A 14,989-nucleotide genomic window follows, 5' to 3' on the forward strand; every position below is an offset into this window, starting at 1 on the left:
ATTTGTAAGAATGGAAACACAATTGGCCACTCAGCTTCTCAAGTCTGCTCCACCACTTGATTAGATTATTCGCTGACATTTGCCCCACCTCCTCTCCACCACCCATACTCCAGGAGAAGACGAAAGTCACTTGACCCTCAAGTCTATCTCACCATTCAATATGATTGTGATTGATCTGCCCCGGGCATCGCCTCCTCTTCGTGCCAGTTCTCCATAGCTCTCAATTCTATGATCTTTCAAAAATTATCTATTTCCCCTATTAAATGCTCCAAATGATCTAGCTTCAACAATTTTACAGTAGAATATGCGAGACGTTCACCGCCTTCTGTCAGAATTTCCTACATATTTTATATTTAAAAGTTGCCCCCTAATTATGTGTATATGTACCCTCATTTGGCATTCTCCCACGTGAAAATATATCAACATATCTTAAACAGAACCGAGGAATTGCAGATGCTGGCTTGCAAACAGACATGGAGTGCTGGAATAGCACATCGGGTCATAGAACATGGGTGACGTTTTGGTTCGGGACCTTTCTTCACACTGAATCACTATCCCATAATTGAAAACTTAATTGTCCTTCCACTTCAATTTGAAATGGGTTAAGAACACTTTCAATTCAAGGTTATCTTGAGGCATGGAGGTTCAAAATTATGCCAATTGAGTTTGAATCAGATTGCTGTGATCAGTGATCAGATGGCGGTGCTGGCTCGAAGGACCAACTGGCCTACTCCTGCACCTATTGTCTGTTGCTAATTACATACAGTCGGTAATCTATGTAAGGGGAAGGTGAATGAATGGAACAAGTATATATTTTGTTAATTGAACATTGTGCTTAGCACAAGAATTCTTCTAGACACTTTAAAAAACAAATTTATACCTTTAGTATTATTTTGTCTTTGGAAATGATAGGAAAGATCTAAGATACAAACGATTGAATACATTAAAATTACAGGTTTCAGGAAATTAATATTTTAATCTAAATTGAAATAATAAAACATGAATAAAATGGAGGATTCCTGATTTTATCTTATCTAAAAACTATATAAACATGGCAAATTAATCAAGTCTAAATGTAACCATATTAAAAAAAATATTGACCTTAGTTGCCGTCCCAGTTTCCTGAACAGAAAGACGATTGGTAAAAGACTCAATGTGGAAGGAGTTGACAACACACAAGCTCTATAATATTGCAGGTATTTCCTTAAGCCACTTGTAAAAGCCTGGTTAAAAAGGATAAGAGTTTATCATTGATTTTGCACCTTTACTGATATTTTACTGTTAGTAGAATTCAATATTTTAAAACTTGCGAAAAGTAAGATTGGTCGAATATATTACCTCATGACCAACTATCTGTTTTAAAAACTAGTGTTCCACATTCAATTGCAAATCTTACAGCCATATCTTACATTGGAAACCCATCAAGTCAGTGTTTCTGTGTCACATGCACCAGATATGAACTGGAACAATTACAATTTTACTTCCTGTATACCATGTATAAAATCCAAGGCATTTTTAAAATGCTCTTATCTCTTTCAATTTGGGTCTTCCTCCAAAACATTGTTTTAAGGAACTGAAAATACCATACATCCAAAAATATTTTTGTTGTTGTTTAATTAGAACAATAAATAAAAATCATACTAATAGGCTACGGTGATGTGAATTTAATTGTAGAGCTATATGAGCATCAGTGATAAGAGCATCAATTTATAGAAAATGGTTTCAAAAAGGATAAATTGAGCACTACATGGAATAATCAATATTTCAAGCAAAAAAAACCCCAAAGGTTTTTCCCCCCAGAGAAATACAGCATGGAAACAGGCTGTTCAGACCAGCGGGTTCTTGCCAACTATCAACCCCCCATTTACATTAATCCCATTCTCCATTTCACCCCGCACTCTCATCTACTTTCCCCAGATTCTAACACACAACCTGCAATGCAGGGATAATTGACTGTAGCCAATTAATCTATCATCCACACATCTTTGGGATGTTTGAGGAAACTGGAGGTCCAAAAGAAACCCACTTAGTTACAGAAATTTTCATCTCCACATAGTCAGCACCTGGGATTAGGATTAAACCAAGGTCTTTGGCACTGTGAGGCAGTGGTTCTACTGGCTGCACCACTACACCACCTAACTTATCTAAGCAAAGACTCTGAAATACTTTTGGTAAACATGACAAAATAAAATATATTAAAAACTGATTGTAACCTGGAAAACAAGTCCTTTTTTATATGTGGAGTCAAGTATAGGCTGCAGAGAGAAGTGACTAAGACGGGTGTAATATGTTCCATTTTCTGCCAGTTCGGAAAGGAGGTTATACATGCTCTCCGGGGAAGTTCCTGAAATGTACACTCCTTGCTTGACGACAAATGCCTGGAGAGACTGAAAAGAGAAGTACCAGTAAAATAAAACATAAACATCATTCATATATAGGTATAGCCCACAATTAATGTGCTACCTAAATTGAAGGATAAACTTCAACAAATTGCACCCAAGTTGCTAATGAGAATTGTGGAAAATTAAATATTAACTGCAGTCATTTGTGGACATCAATTGACATATTCATTCCGAGGAAAGAAACAACTAAAGTGAGGTAAACATTTCTAATACTTTAAAAAAAAAACATTTAAAATATGCCATTAATTCACATCTATAGAATGCTTTATCTTATAACTCTTTGTGACTGCAGTTAATTTCTCCAAAGTAAGGGTGTAATTGGCTTGACGTGAGGTTTGGATAGGTAGACAACCTAGGAGTGGTCAAGAGACCTCAGGAGCAACAGAGATGAACGCCAGGTGTCCAGAAGCGCAAGCAGGCCAAATGATTCAGACAATTGCAATGTTTTTGTAATACCACAATTTAAATACAATCTTAGAAATCACCACATTTGAAAAAGTAATTATTATGACCCCAACAACAAATTTCCACCACAAATCGCTACCTCATTCAGCAAGAAGGTCATTGATGCTACCCCAATTAGGACGTTCAGGACATATTTGACTAGTTCAGATTCTTTTAGGAGTATAACCGGTGTTGGTTGCAACAGTGTACCACTGATGAGCTGCAGTTGGCCTACACGCAACTGGTGGAGTTTGTCAAAAGCTTCTCGACCTGCTTCAGTTAGATATGGTTTCTCTTTTTTTCCTGGAGGACTATAAATAAGAGAGAAAAATTAGTTTTCGAAAGTCAATCATCTCAAATAAATAATTGAAAATAATATATTTCCTGGAAAATAAGTCACATTCATTAACCCGACCCTAATCCCATTCTCTATTTTAAATTGTAAACTTTCGCATAAATTTACATGGGAGAGCAAAACATTATGTAAGGAGAAATAATCTCGATGGTTTGCATAGACAGACGCTTAATTATTAAGTGCTACTCTACAGATTTCATATAGTAAAAATGAACAGAGAAAACAATCATTCAATGTTATATGACTTGACCATCCTTAACTGTGGTACCACAAGTAAGTATTCCCAAAGTGCTGGAAATAAAAGTGCTCACTTCCAATTGCTTAACGCTTCAAAGTATATGTGCTATTTCGTAAGACTAATTATTTGACAACATTTCTCCTTTATCTTAATGCACATATTCAACATTTTGTTCAATGCTTTATGTTTTCATTACAAAAGACAGTTCTACAATCAAAGAACTGTGGTGGCTGTTAACATTTGCTGCAATCATTAAATACAATGTTGTTGTTGTGTGACCAGCATAAATGCTCACCCAAATAACAAACCAGACATTAGCTTGGCTTTCCTTGAATAAAACAGATGATTGTAGCTGAAGTGCATCAATAGGGCGGAAACAACTATATCATTTGATATCATGTGTTTCTCAAATTCAAGCAAACCTAGGTTTTTGATATCTTTCCAAATAACAATTTAGGCTGAAATGCAATGCATCTCCCGAGTAGAATGCTTCTTTTTTTCCGCAAAGTAATTAAGAAGATGAGCTGAGTGCTTAGGTCAATGCACTGAATAATCCCTGTCATTAGCTAAAGCTGTTAACATAATTAGAACATTCATGAAGTAGAAATGAAATGCTGTCCAAAGGAATTTTAGGGAAACAGTGCCAAGTAACAGTTAGTTCATCTGTATTAAATACAAACAGAAAGTGCTACTTAAATTACATCGTTTCAAAATCTTGTCCTCATTATTCTCAACCACAAAAATACTGTGAAGTTTGGGGTGAGTGGGTGGGCGTGGAGGGGGCAAGTCGCAGTAACCTGTCGAGTGATGTTCCATACTGACAACCAAATACTACGATGACCTGACCACTAGTTTCTGGCGAGACAATGGGCGGCACGGTGGCGCAGTGGTAGAGTTGCTGCCTTACAGCACTTGCAGCGCCAGAGACCCGGGTTCAATCCTGACTACAGGTGCTGTCTGTATGGAGTTTATACGTTCTCTCTGTGACTGCATGGGTTTTCTCTCACACTTCAAAGACATACAGGTTTGTAGGTTAATTGGCTTGGTATAAGTGTAAATTGTCCCTAGTGTGTGTGTATATGATAGTGTTAATGTGAGGAGATCGCTGGTCGGTGCGGATTCGGTGGGCTGAAACCCTGTATTCCTAAAACTAAATAATGCTACAAGTCTTAACTCAGGTCAACACCCACTAAGTTTCCACAAGAATTGCAGGTAAAAGCTGAATTAAAGTAATCAGTTATTGCTAGACAATCGAGACCATGTTGTTACATCTAAACAATTCTATTAGTTTGCCTTGAGCATTAACAATCTGATTGGTGAAATAGTCAGAAGACCATCTTTGACATTCTATATGGTTCCAGTGGATCACAGAACCACTTAGTTCGAAAACATGAACTCTTATCCCAGTTCATGGCTGTAAAGGTTTATGTGGATTAAATTCCAGTATCAAACAGCCATCAATAAAATCCATTTATTTTTCACTTACCAGCCAATTAATTCCCAACATCGATACTTGCTAGGTTCATAAGAAAGCACTGCATTCCAGAGATCAATATCAGGAGATGAGCTGGGTTCTGACTGTGAATCTGGAGTAAGATTGGATGCAGACTGAAATCCTTCATCTTCTGACTGGTCAATATTTTGCGGAACCTGTGTAGATTTATTGTATTACTCATGGGAAAACAAATTAAACCATATAAAGTTGTTGTTAAAGTGATAGTATAAATTAAAAATTTAGCTCCACATGAATAACAAAGTTATAAAACCCATAATAATTATATGGAAATCAACTGATTCTAAAGCTTCAATTACAAGTGCTATTTTCTCTCCCTCTCTCCCTCCAGAATAAGCGAGTTTGGTATTCCGACTGTGCATGCCCTGGTCAAAGGTCACTATGCAAACAGCCCTGGAAAGCAGTGGAGCAGTGGACTTTCATTTCTTCTGTTTTTTCCAGCTTTGATTCTTCTAGGTAAGAAAATACTGCTATCAAACTAAGAAATAGTTGTATTTATTGTTCCTTGTTAAAAGCTAAGATTATTTTGTTTGTTTTTAAAGCTCTGGAAGTGTTCACCAGGAATCCAGAGATCAAAATTAATTATATTATTTTATGCTTTTATTATACTCTGGACAGAATTATTATTATTTTCAGGTCCCCATATTACAAGAAATATTTTTGCTACATTATGTGTGTTAAATTGATACATTTTCTTCAGTGAAAATCTATTTAATTCAATATAAATAGGATACCCGTCCTTGGTGCAAGAACTTAAATTGAAAATTTGCTTTCAATTACATTCATAGGAGGACCATTCTAAAAAGAAAATCGAAGAAGTGCAGATGCTGGAATCGTAAATAAAACTGGAAATCATCTGATGAAAAGTAATTGAAAACAATACTGTTTCTCTTTCCACATATGCTGACTGACCAGCGGAGTGTTTCCAACATTTTCTATGTTTATTTCAGTCTCTAATGATTTTGTTATTGGAAAAAAAGAAAATGCAGTAAATATTCACAGCATCTGTGGCGAGATGGCATTTAATATTCCAGATCAATGATCTTCCTTCAGCAATGTGTTCTGATAAGATATCATTGACCAGAAACATTAACTGTTTCTCTCTTGGTGAATGACACTCGAATCAAGTACTGAAAACATTGAGGGTAATTTGTATTGTTTGAGAGTACTTCAGTTCAGTTAGTCACTAGCTCCTAATATGACAATTAATACACCTTGCCCATCAATCAAAAATGGGTTAAATAATCAAGATTATGTGTAAAGCCAGAATGAGGACAACGTGCTTCAACTAAAATGTCTAATCTAAATTAGTAATAATCAAAGATAAAATCATAATTTTTGTGAAATGGTTCAAATTAACTGTACAACTTATATATTTTGTTGCTGGAGTAAATGCATACTTTTGCTCTCTCCCTATCAGTACAAATATTAAATGGACCAGTGATTTTATTAGTTTGCCAAATTAAAACAGTGAACCAAGGAAATTAACATTTAATATTATCAACTATCCATAAAATATTACCTGGAATTTACATTAAAAATTAACAGTGGAAATTATTGCAAGCTCATCATGTTTAAACTGAATTCATATACATAGTCCAACAAAATGCTACTTTGATCATGAATTATTAGTTTTTCAATTTTCCTTACGTTGAATTCTTATTATTTTTATGTCCTGTTCTATATTTGTTTTGCAAATTAGTAGTCTAAAGAAATGTAAAGCACAGCAACACATGATTTTAATTACTCAAAAGTATTAGAATGTTTTCCTAACATTATCCAGACACAAAGAGGGACTGCCATAATTACAAAATAGTACCTATGTTGGTCACACTTCTCACTTTAAGACATGTCAATGTGACATTGACCTGAAATATTAATCCACAGATAATGTCAGATATGCTGAGTATTTCCAGCATTTTGTTATTATTTCAGATTTTCAACATTGCATTTTTTGATTTTGGATGACAGGTTTTCAATATAGCTAGATATCTCTTAAAAGGTAGAAGAATGTATTTCTCAACTCTTTCTTAATGTTTTTATGACTTCAACACGAGTTACATTAAAAACATGTAAAAACAGTTTCCGACAAGCATGTTTTGAAACCTGCAACGCCGGGAACATTAGTGTTGAAGAGTTAAAGAGTTGTAGGCACAAAAACTGACCTTTGGACGCAACAGGTTAACACCAATAGTCTTGCCCATCTACACTATTCCCATTTACTAGCATTAGCTATGTATCCTTCTGGGCAATGCCTATTTAGTAGTAGGCTCCCCCAAGTCATGACTGACCATGGGTGATGCATCCTAGTTTGTCAGATGCCAGCCTGGGCGATGTCATATGCAGGACAGGCTATTGCCCATGCAGCACATCCCCCCTCTCCACGTCGCTGATCGATCCAAAGGAACAGCAGGGCCGTTACAGTTTGGCACCAGCTCCATCTCAGGAGCTGCCAGAACGAGGTTGTAGACAATGACGAACTGCCTTAGGGACTCCAACTCCAGATTTTCTTGAGGTTTACTCCTGAAACCTTTTCAATGACTGGATATGGTGACATGGCAGTGGAGGTTTTAAATCAGTTTTCCCTATCCTAGACGGACTGCCTTCCCAGGCTGACGAGCCCCATCTGCCCATTTAACTGAATGAAAAAAGAAAATGCCTATTTAACTGTCCATCTAATTGTCTCTGAGATGAACTCGACTCCATCACCCTTTCTGGAAGCAAGCTCCAGATTTCAGCCATTCCGTGCAAAAGAAAATACTGCCCACACATTCCCCTCACTTTAAATCTCTGCGCTATTGTTTATGATATCCCGATCATGAGATAAATATTTTGACCAGATGCCCTCTGTCTGTGCTCCTACAATTTAATCTACCTCTATCTAACAGGTCACCCCTCAGCTTTCTTTGCTCTTGGGAAAATAAACCCAACCTACCCAATTTCTCCCCACAGTTTTGGTTACTGCCTTGGTAAGAGTTCTACACCTTTTTTTCAAGTTTGGATTGTTTCTACTGATTTTATCTTGCTTTCCTCTGAAAGTTATGACTTAGCCTATTGACAGAAAAATTGAATAAACTGATTTCAGCAAAATAAGTGCCTGAAGAGGCAACAATTCCGACTACAGAAAATTTTACCCTGACTTGTAGATAGTTACGTGTTAGACAATATAGACAATAGGTGCAGGAGTACGAGTTGTGTTTTACTTACCCTAATTTTAAGTCCAGTCATATCCACGTTGTCTGGCACTGCAGGCAAATCCAACTTAATTTCCATCTCACAAGTACGACTATGTACCAATGCACCAAAGAGCGATACTCTCGTTTCCTTCTCATATTTATCACCAGCTAAGTAATTATGGGAGAATAGTCCAATACCGGGTAATCCGGTTCCAGGTTTTGCATCCATTATCTGAAGGGTACGTTGTACATCGTCATGAAATTGCAAATCTTCAGTGGAAATAAAGGACAACAGCCCCGATTCAAATAGACTTGCATCGTAGTGGTCGTAGCCCTGAAATTTTACATTTCTTCCAACATATTTATTGTTCAAGAAATAATCTCTTTTCTGTGGTAGAGGTTGATAAGTTCCAGTCCCTGCAAGCTCAATTAGAAGTTCCAGAACAGAGTTCAGATCAGTCTGCGGCATGCATGTGGATTTTTCTATTTTTTCTGTAAGATCCTCCAAGTTATCAGCTTCCATACCCATCCCAGCCACCCGCAAATTGAAGGACAACATCAAGATTTTGTTTTTCACAGGCAACTTACTGACATCAGAGTGAGACTTTGATGTTGCTTCATCGCGAAAGAGATTTATAAATAGTGTATTGTAAGCTACTCGTTTTAATTTTTCCTTGAATTGTGTTCGGTTCAGCCGCCTTTTCCCCAAGTAACATTTCCATGACATGCCCGTCATGTGGGCTTCGCAAAGGTCTCCAAACACTTGAGTAATGCTCGCCATTTGTGTTTTAAATGGGTCAAATACTTTATGTTAAAAAAGAATACATTGAATGCTTTGATACTGCATAGTAAGCATTGGAGATTTTCCTTGGCACCTGTAAAAAGATGAGAAAAGCAACATGTTTTTAAAGAATACTTTACAAAATTTTAACATTAAAATTCCACTGCATTCACACTTTTAAGATATTATTTCGAAACACTTATTTATTTTTGTGTAAACTTTGTTTTTTGATATTTGCAGGCAGTCTCCCGTCCAAGTATCAAAACAAGCTCAGACCAAAATCAAGTCATTTTCATGCTAGTTTTGGCTGTAAAGTAGTTTGATATCAGCAGTGAATTTTATGGTCGCTCATTTTTTAGAGCTATGCACATATATTGTTAGAAACAATAAAGTGTACGGTTTCCTCATCATCCATTACTATTAAAAAATATTTCTCAAGTATATCGTACAAGAAATTCTTTGTACAAATGCCAGTACTATAAGTTAATTAATAAATAAATAAATTGATAGTGATCACATCATGCCCATCTCAAACTGCACAATATCACTGGATCATGGGAGGAGAAGGGGAATATATATTACATTTCAATATTGTAGTTTTCATGGCAATTGCTAATATTAGTTTTTTTTATTCCAGAGTTATTTAATCCTTTGAATTTAAATTCCTCAGCTGTCATGGTGAAGTTCAAACTTCTATCTGTGGATCATTAATTAGGGCTTCTAGCCCAGCAACTGCAACTTATTTTCATCCCCTTCAGACCGACTGCCGTGAAACCTCCCTATGGAGGTGAGAATGAATGAAACTAACGAGTGAAACTAAGCAGGACAGTGAAACTAAGCAGGACAGTGAAACTAGTAGGACGGCTAGGATGGGGGTGGGAGACAGGGAATGGGTTTTAAGCTGCCCAAGCGAAATATGAGGTGCTGTTCCTCCAATTTGCGTTTGGCCTTACTCCAGCATTTTGTGTCTGTCCTGTCATGTTGTTAGGCCTTGTCCCACACCAATGTTTCTTCTCCAGATATCTCCCTCCACTTCATCAGTCTGGAGAAGGGCCTCCTGCCCATTCCCTCCACAGATGATGCCTGGCCCGCAGATCACTCCGGCACCTTGTGTTCCCTTCCGGATGTTATTTGTGATCGAATTGAAACGTCCAGACACTGCGAAAGCTGCCAGGCCCAACATCAGAGAACCAGGCTAGTCCGAGGTTGCCCGGTCCTTCTGGAACAGTCTCCCTCCCCCTTCCCGCTCACCTTGTTCAGCACCGTCGTTCCTCGCGGCTGCCCGGCCAACCTAACCTGCTTGTTGGGGGCGGGGAGGGAGGGGGCGGGACGACTTGTCCCGCGCTGACGCCCCATTGGTTCATGGATGGACGGTCCGCCTTGTGATTGGACCACTTCGCTGTCTCTCAAGGCCCCATTCCGCCGGTGTGAGGTTTGGTTGCGCCGGAAACAGCGGTGTTGGCGACGTCTGGATCTTTGGCCGTGGATCGTGTTGCGGGTTGGGAACCGCTTTTTCTTCGCACGCCTCGGGGCTCGTTTCCACTCCACATCTGTGGGCGGCAGGTGACTTCTCACACATGTCTTCACTATGTTGGTAATGACTTCTGAAGAATATGGAAAGGGCAGATCCAGAACTACCCGCTCCCTCTGCGGCAAGTGAGATGGTTCTCGCGAACTTCCCATTCAAATTTAAACAAGAGGAATTAAAAGCATCCACCTACTATCATAGTAATGTAAACTATGGCAATACGTTCAATAATGTAGCTGATGCCGTGCGGAAGTACATTCTCTCTTTGGTCATTGTGATATTTGCAATGCAATGCTTCCTTGGGGTTGTACTTTCTTCTGAAACTATCTCGGTTTACGTTTCAACAATTTATTGTGGAAAATCGCATAACCAAGGTCAGAGTGTACCTAAATGAAAAAAATAGCTAACGTCGCGAAAACCCCCAGCTAATACATGACTTTTCAGGTGGCCAAACTATTTTTGAATACTCATTCATGGGATCTTTGCTGTTGGAAAATACAATATGAACCCAATTTATTTAGCATAAAATCATGATTATTCCCCAGCTTTTCTGTCTACCCCCTAAAAACATTGTCCCACCTATCTTTTGTCTGTATTCCAATCAGATATTAGTTAGGAGGTTATTGGTTTTGCATTTGTTTGTCAAAAAGACGTGTATTGAACCCATGGTAGACAAAAATGCTGGAGAAACTCAGCGGGTGAGGCAGCCTCTGTGGAGCGAAGGAAATAGGAGACGTTTCGGATCGAGACCCTTCTTCTCGATAGAACATGTCCCTAATGCTACCTTCCGTCAATGAAAGTTCATGTCAGGATCCTGGGAAAACTGAACCATTTCAATTTCTTATGAGCCACTTGTCAGACATGAGTGTTGAAATTCACCACCAATTGCAATGCCTCTGGGCATGTTGCAGTCTGCAGGACTCAATATCAAATTCATCAATTTTAGGTAGCTCGCTTTTTATTTTTATTTGTATTGGAACTAGACATTTCTGTCTGCCAGCCATTTGGCTCAGTTTTTTTTCCTTTGTATGTTCTGGCCTGCTGGATATGTCCCACAACTTTAACATTAACATTTGGGAGTTGAGTGTTTCAATGCCAGCATGTGGAGATGGGGGCTCCGCAAGATCCCAGCCTGTGAATGCGGAGCAGAACAACAGACAGCCAACCATGTCATCTCTGAGTGCTCACTCTACTACCCACCAAATGGAGCTCAGAGCCTGGCAGACATTGATGCAGATACAACAACCTGGCTGCTCAACACCCGGCTTGAGATCTAACTATTCCTTTGGTTTATTTATGTTTCATTCGCAAGCCATAATGGGAACCATTGTGGGGGGATGTTTTTATGTTAAAGCTATTTATTATTGTTATGTTTGTATTCTTTTTTATGTGCTGCATTGGCAAAAGGAATTTCACTACACCCAGGTGTATGTGACAATAAATCAACCTTTGAGAAGACCATTAATAACATTATGCAGACAAAGAGATTTAATCCAAAATAAAAGCAGAAAATGCCGAAAAGCTCAACAGATCTAGCAGAATCTGTGGATAAAGAAGGGTCTCAACCCGAAACGTCACCTATTCCTTTTCTCCAGAGATGCTGTCTGACCCACTGAGTTACTCCAACTTTTTGTGTTTATCAACTGTTTAAGACTTCCAGTTGAAGATCTGTCATCTAATCTTTGCTGCTGCTTAATTGTCATTAACAAATGGAATAACTCCACACCACTAGTAATCATGTTGGAAGGACGTGGCAGTTTTGCAGTGAGAAAAATTGGGGAACAGTGTTGGGGAAACAAAGCAGTCTTACTGAGATTGGTTAATATCAGTGCATGTGCATGCTATCCTGCAACAGATGTAGGATGAAGACAAATTTCAACGGGTAGTCAGATTTGAGAAGTGTATACACAGTTCCTCATGATTTACAGAGTCAAAGCTATAGTGAGCTAATAAAAACCCATGTTACTGTTGCTCCCTCGTAGAATTGACATACTGTGCCCATTGTGTATCTAGATGGTTGTAACCCATTTGTGATTCAAGAAGCATCTCTGGCAACAATGCCGATTTTACTTTTGTGGATCACATAAATAACAAATTAAGGTTAATTGATAAGGCTGAATGCTGGTTAATATAAATATATAAATATATAGATATTAAATGGATTCCTGGGCTAAAATTACACTTACATTCAGTCTCAAAGCAGGCTTTTCTCCAGTAGATTGACAGAAAGACTTGCCCAGACTGCTGTGTATTAAGACAATGACGTGCTCAAATGTCTCTTTATTGAGCTAGCCCAGACACCCCCACCCAGGTTGCTGTATATTGAGATAATGACCGATGACATTGAAATGCGTCCAGCATTTGACAAGAGAGGAAGCCCAGATTAATCCCAGTAAGGGGTATTGAGACAATGTCCGATGCCTTTGAGGTATGTAGTGACTGTAGTGACAGATGAACTGTGTGTGAATGTGTGTGAGTGATTGGTGGTGGTCGGAGGGGCCGTAGGCGCAGATTGGCAGCCACGCTTCCGTCAGTCTGCCCCAGGGCAGCTGTGGCTACAGAAGTAGCTTACCACCACCGAGTGTGACTGAGGAGTGAATGAATAATGCGATGTAAAGCGCCTTGAGTATTAGAAAGGCGCTATATAAATCCCATCCATTATTATTATTATTATTATTGTTCCTTCTTGGATTAAGTTGGTTGAAGAGAGGTAGTATAAGCGTGAATAATTCTAGCCGGTTGTTAAAAGCTGGTTTATATAGTTAGTTTCGTTTAGCGGCATTATTGATTGGTCACATTCATCGAGGGACAAGCCGTTGTCAGACATGGAGCAGTATTTCATTGGAAATTGATGATAAAAGAAACAAAAATTGTTAGTGACAAGAGCATTGTGGCAATCAAGTTGAAAGGATTTGAGAAGTTGTAAAACTGCAAAATAACAATTTTACTTCGGAGTCACGTGAGTGGCTACGTGAAGAACCCCGCCAGGACGCATGCGTGCCATATCGCTTTCACGCTTGCGAAACGACAGGCGGGGTGGAGCGTTCCCCCGCAGCGGTAAGTTTGAAACCGTGACCTGCAGGTAAGTGATTTACTCTGCGGTAGTTTTTGTCCCGCGCTGTTTTTACACGGGGGGGAAGCTGGACAAAATAGTGTCCACAAGTGCTGCGAGTAAAGCTGGCTGGGGAGGACCGCGAAGTTGCGTGAGCCAGCAGCAGCTGAAGGCACAAGCCCCGTAAGTGGGATCAGCTGTGCCGACTTTTGGTCCCGCGCCGGCCAGAACACCACGGCCGGGCAGGAGACTTCAGAATGGGGCCGTTGACTTTGACAAGTCGAAAACGGCAGGAGGCGGGGTGGAACGACGTTCCCCCGTAGCGACAATTTAAACCAGGACCTGCAGGTAAAAGTACTCTGCGGTCTTTTTGTGTTTTCCCATGCTGATTACAGGTAGGGAGCATGGAAAAGTCGAAGAAACCAACGAGGGCTGCGACAAAGCTGGTGGGCCAGCAGCGGCCAGCGGCACTTGAATCACCTATAATGGGATCAGCTGTGCCCGATGTCGCCTCCGCACCGGCCAGATCCACTCTGCGGCCGGGCAGTAAGGCAAAACAAAAAACCATCAAAGTCGTGGACTCAGATGAGTCCGACTTTGAGTAGCCGCGGGCGGCCAGCGACCGTGAGCGCTGGAGCCGGATGGAGCGGTGTGTGGAGCATTTGCTCCAACGTGACAGGCTCCGGGAGATGGAGTCGAGTCACTGTGGGCTCTATGTAAAACCCACAGCAGCACCTCTTGTAGGGCTGCACAGTGCTTCTCCCTCGTCAGAGGGGAGTACTGGGGGTCAGTTCTGGGCTGATCCTGAAGAGGGGTTTGCAGAACAGAAATCAAGTGTGCAGGGGGTGCAGGAACGTGAAAATCTACTGGACATGGTGTCCAACTTCATACAGCCAGACCAGACTGGCCAAAACCTGGAGGACACCTGACACCTGGTAACTATATCCCTGAATGTTCCTGTAGTAAATAATTGTATATGGAAACTCCTAAACAGCAGGGATAACAGCTTTCACCCGCACAGTGGATGAGAAGGACATGTCGCAGGACCAACAGGATGCACTGGCACTGCTTTGCAACACACGGCCATAGACAGCACCCTTACGCACCCACCAGTAGAACAAGACCGACTGGTGAAAGCTCGAAGGTCCGGTACACCAAACATGAGTCTTTCTTAGGCCATGGCCCAGACCGGCCTTCTTGGAAGATACGCAAACCTCCAACATCAACCAAACCACAAACCCAGACACCGACGCCTCAACATCAACGAAGGATTTACAAAAAGAAGTAAACCTGCCACTGGTAACTATGGAGGTAGGTGGGTCTGGTTCCCTACAAATTGCAGGGAGCATGGAGGTTGGGGGGAGATTACTCTCCTTTCTGGATGCAAGGAGTATGTTAACTACCGATACTTATATTTTAAGCAGTATCCAGGGATATACAATAGAATTTATACACAAGTACAGCCCTCCAGTTCAACATATACCGAACCGAATGTTTGTA

General features: G+C 40.0%; 2 protein-coding genes across 4 annotated transcripts in view; one reads left to right on the forward strand and one right to left on the reverse strand.

Annotated features, from left to right (window-relative positions):
- The window catches only part of tubgcp6 (tubulin gamma complex associated protein 6), a 41,992-nt gene extending 31,773 nt beyond the window's left edge, over window positions 1–10,219 (reverse strand). The window contains exons 1-6 of the mRNA XM_033039788.1: window positions 10,161–10,219; window positions 8,160–9,003; window positions 4,926–5,089; window positions 2,947–3,157; window positions 2,214–2,387; window positions 1,102–1,223 (exon numbers count right to left, since the gene is read on the reverse strand). Of these exons, the coding sequence (XP_032895679.1) occupies window positions 1,102–1,223; window positions 2,214–2,387; window positions 2,947–3,157; window positions 4,926–5,089; window positions 8,160–8,909 (1,421 nt within the window). The 5' untranslated portion in view covers window positions 8,910–9,003; window positions 10,161–10,219. The remainder of the gene's footprint in view (window positions 1–1,101; window positions 1,224–2,213; window positions 2,388–2,946; window positions 3,158–4,925; window positions 5,090–8,159; window positions 9,004–10,160) is intronic.
- A 112-nt stretch (window positions 10,220–10,331) lies between these two features.
- The window catches only part of hdac10 (histone deacetylase 10), a 32,599-nt gene continuing 27,941 nt past the window's right edge, over window positions 10,332–14,989 (forward strand). The window contains exon 1 of one of the 3 annotated variants that reach the window (XM_033039790.1): window positions 10,332–10,472. The gene's annotated coding sequence lies outside the window, so the exon portion shown is untranslated. Of the gene's footprint in view, window positions 10,504–14,989 lie in introns of all 3 variants that reach the window. The other 2 variants (XM_033039792.1, XM_033039791.1) reach the window with 2 other exon arrangements.

This window comes from Amblyraja radiata, chromosome 21 (genome assembly GCF_010909765.2).
Source record: "Amblyraja radiata isolate CabotCenter1 chromosome 21, sAmbRad1.1.pri, whole genome shotgun sequence".
Lineage (NCBI taxonomy): Eukaryota > Metazoa > Chordata > Chondrichthyes > Rajiformes > Rajidae > Amblyraja > Amblyraja radiata.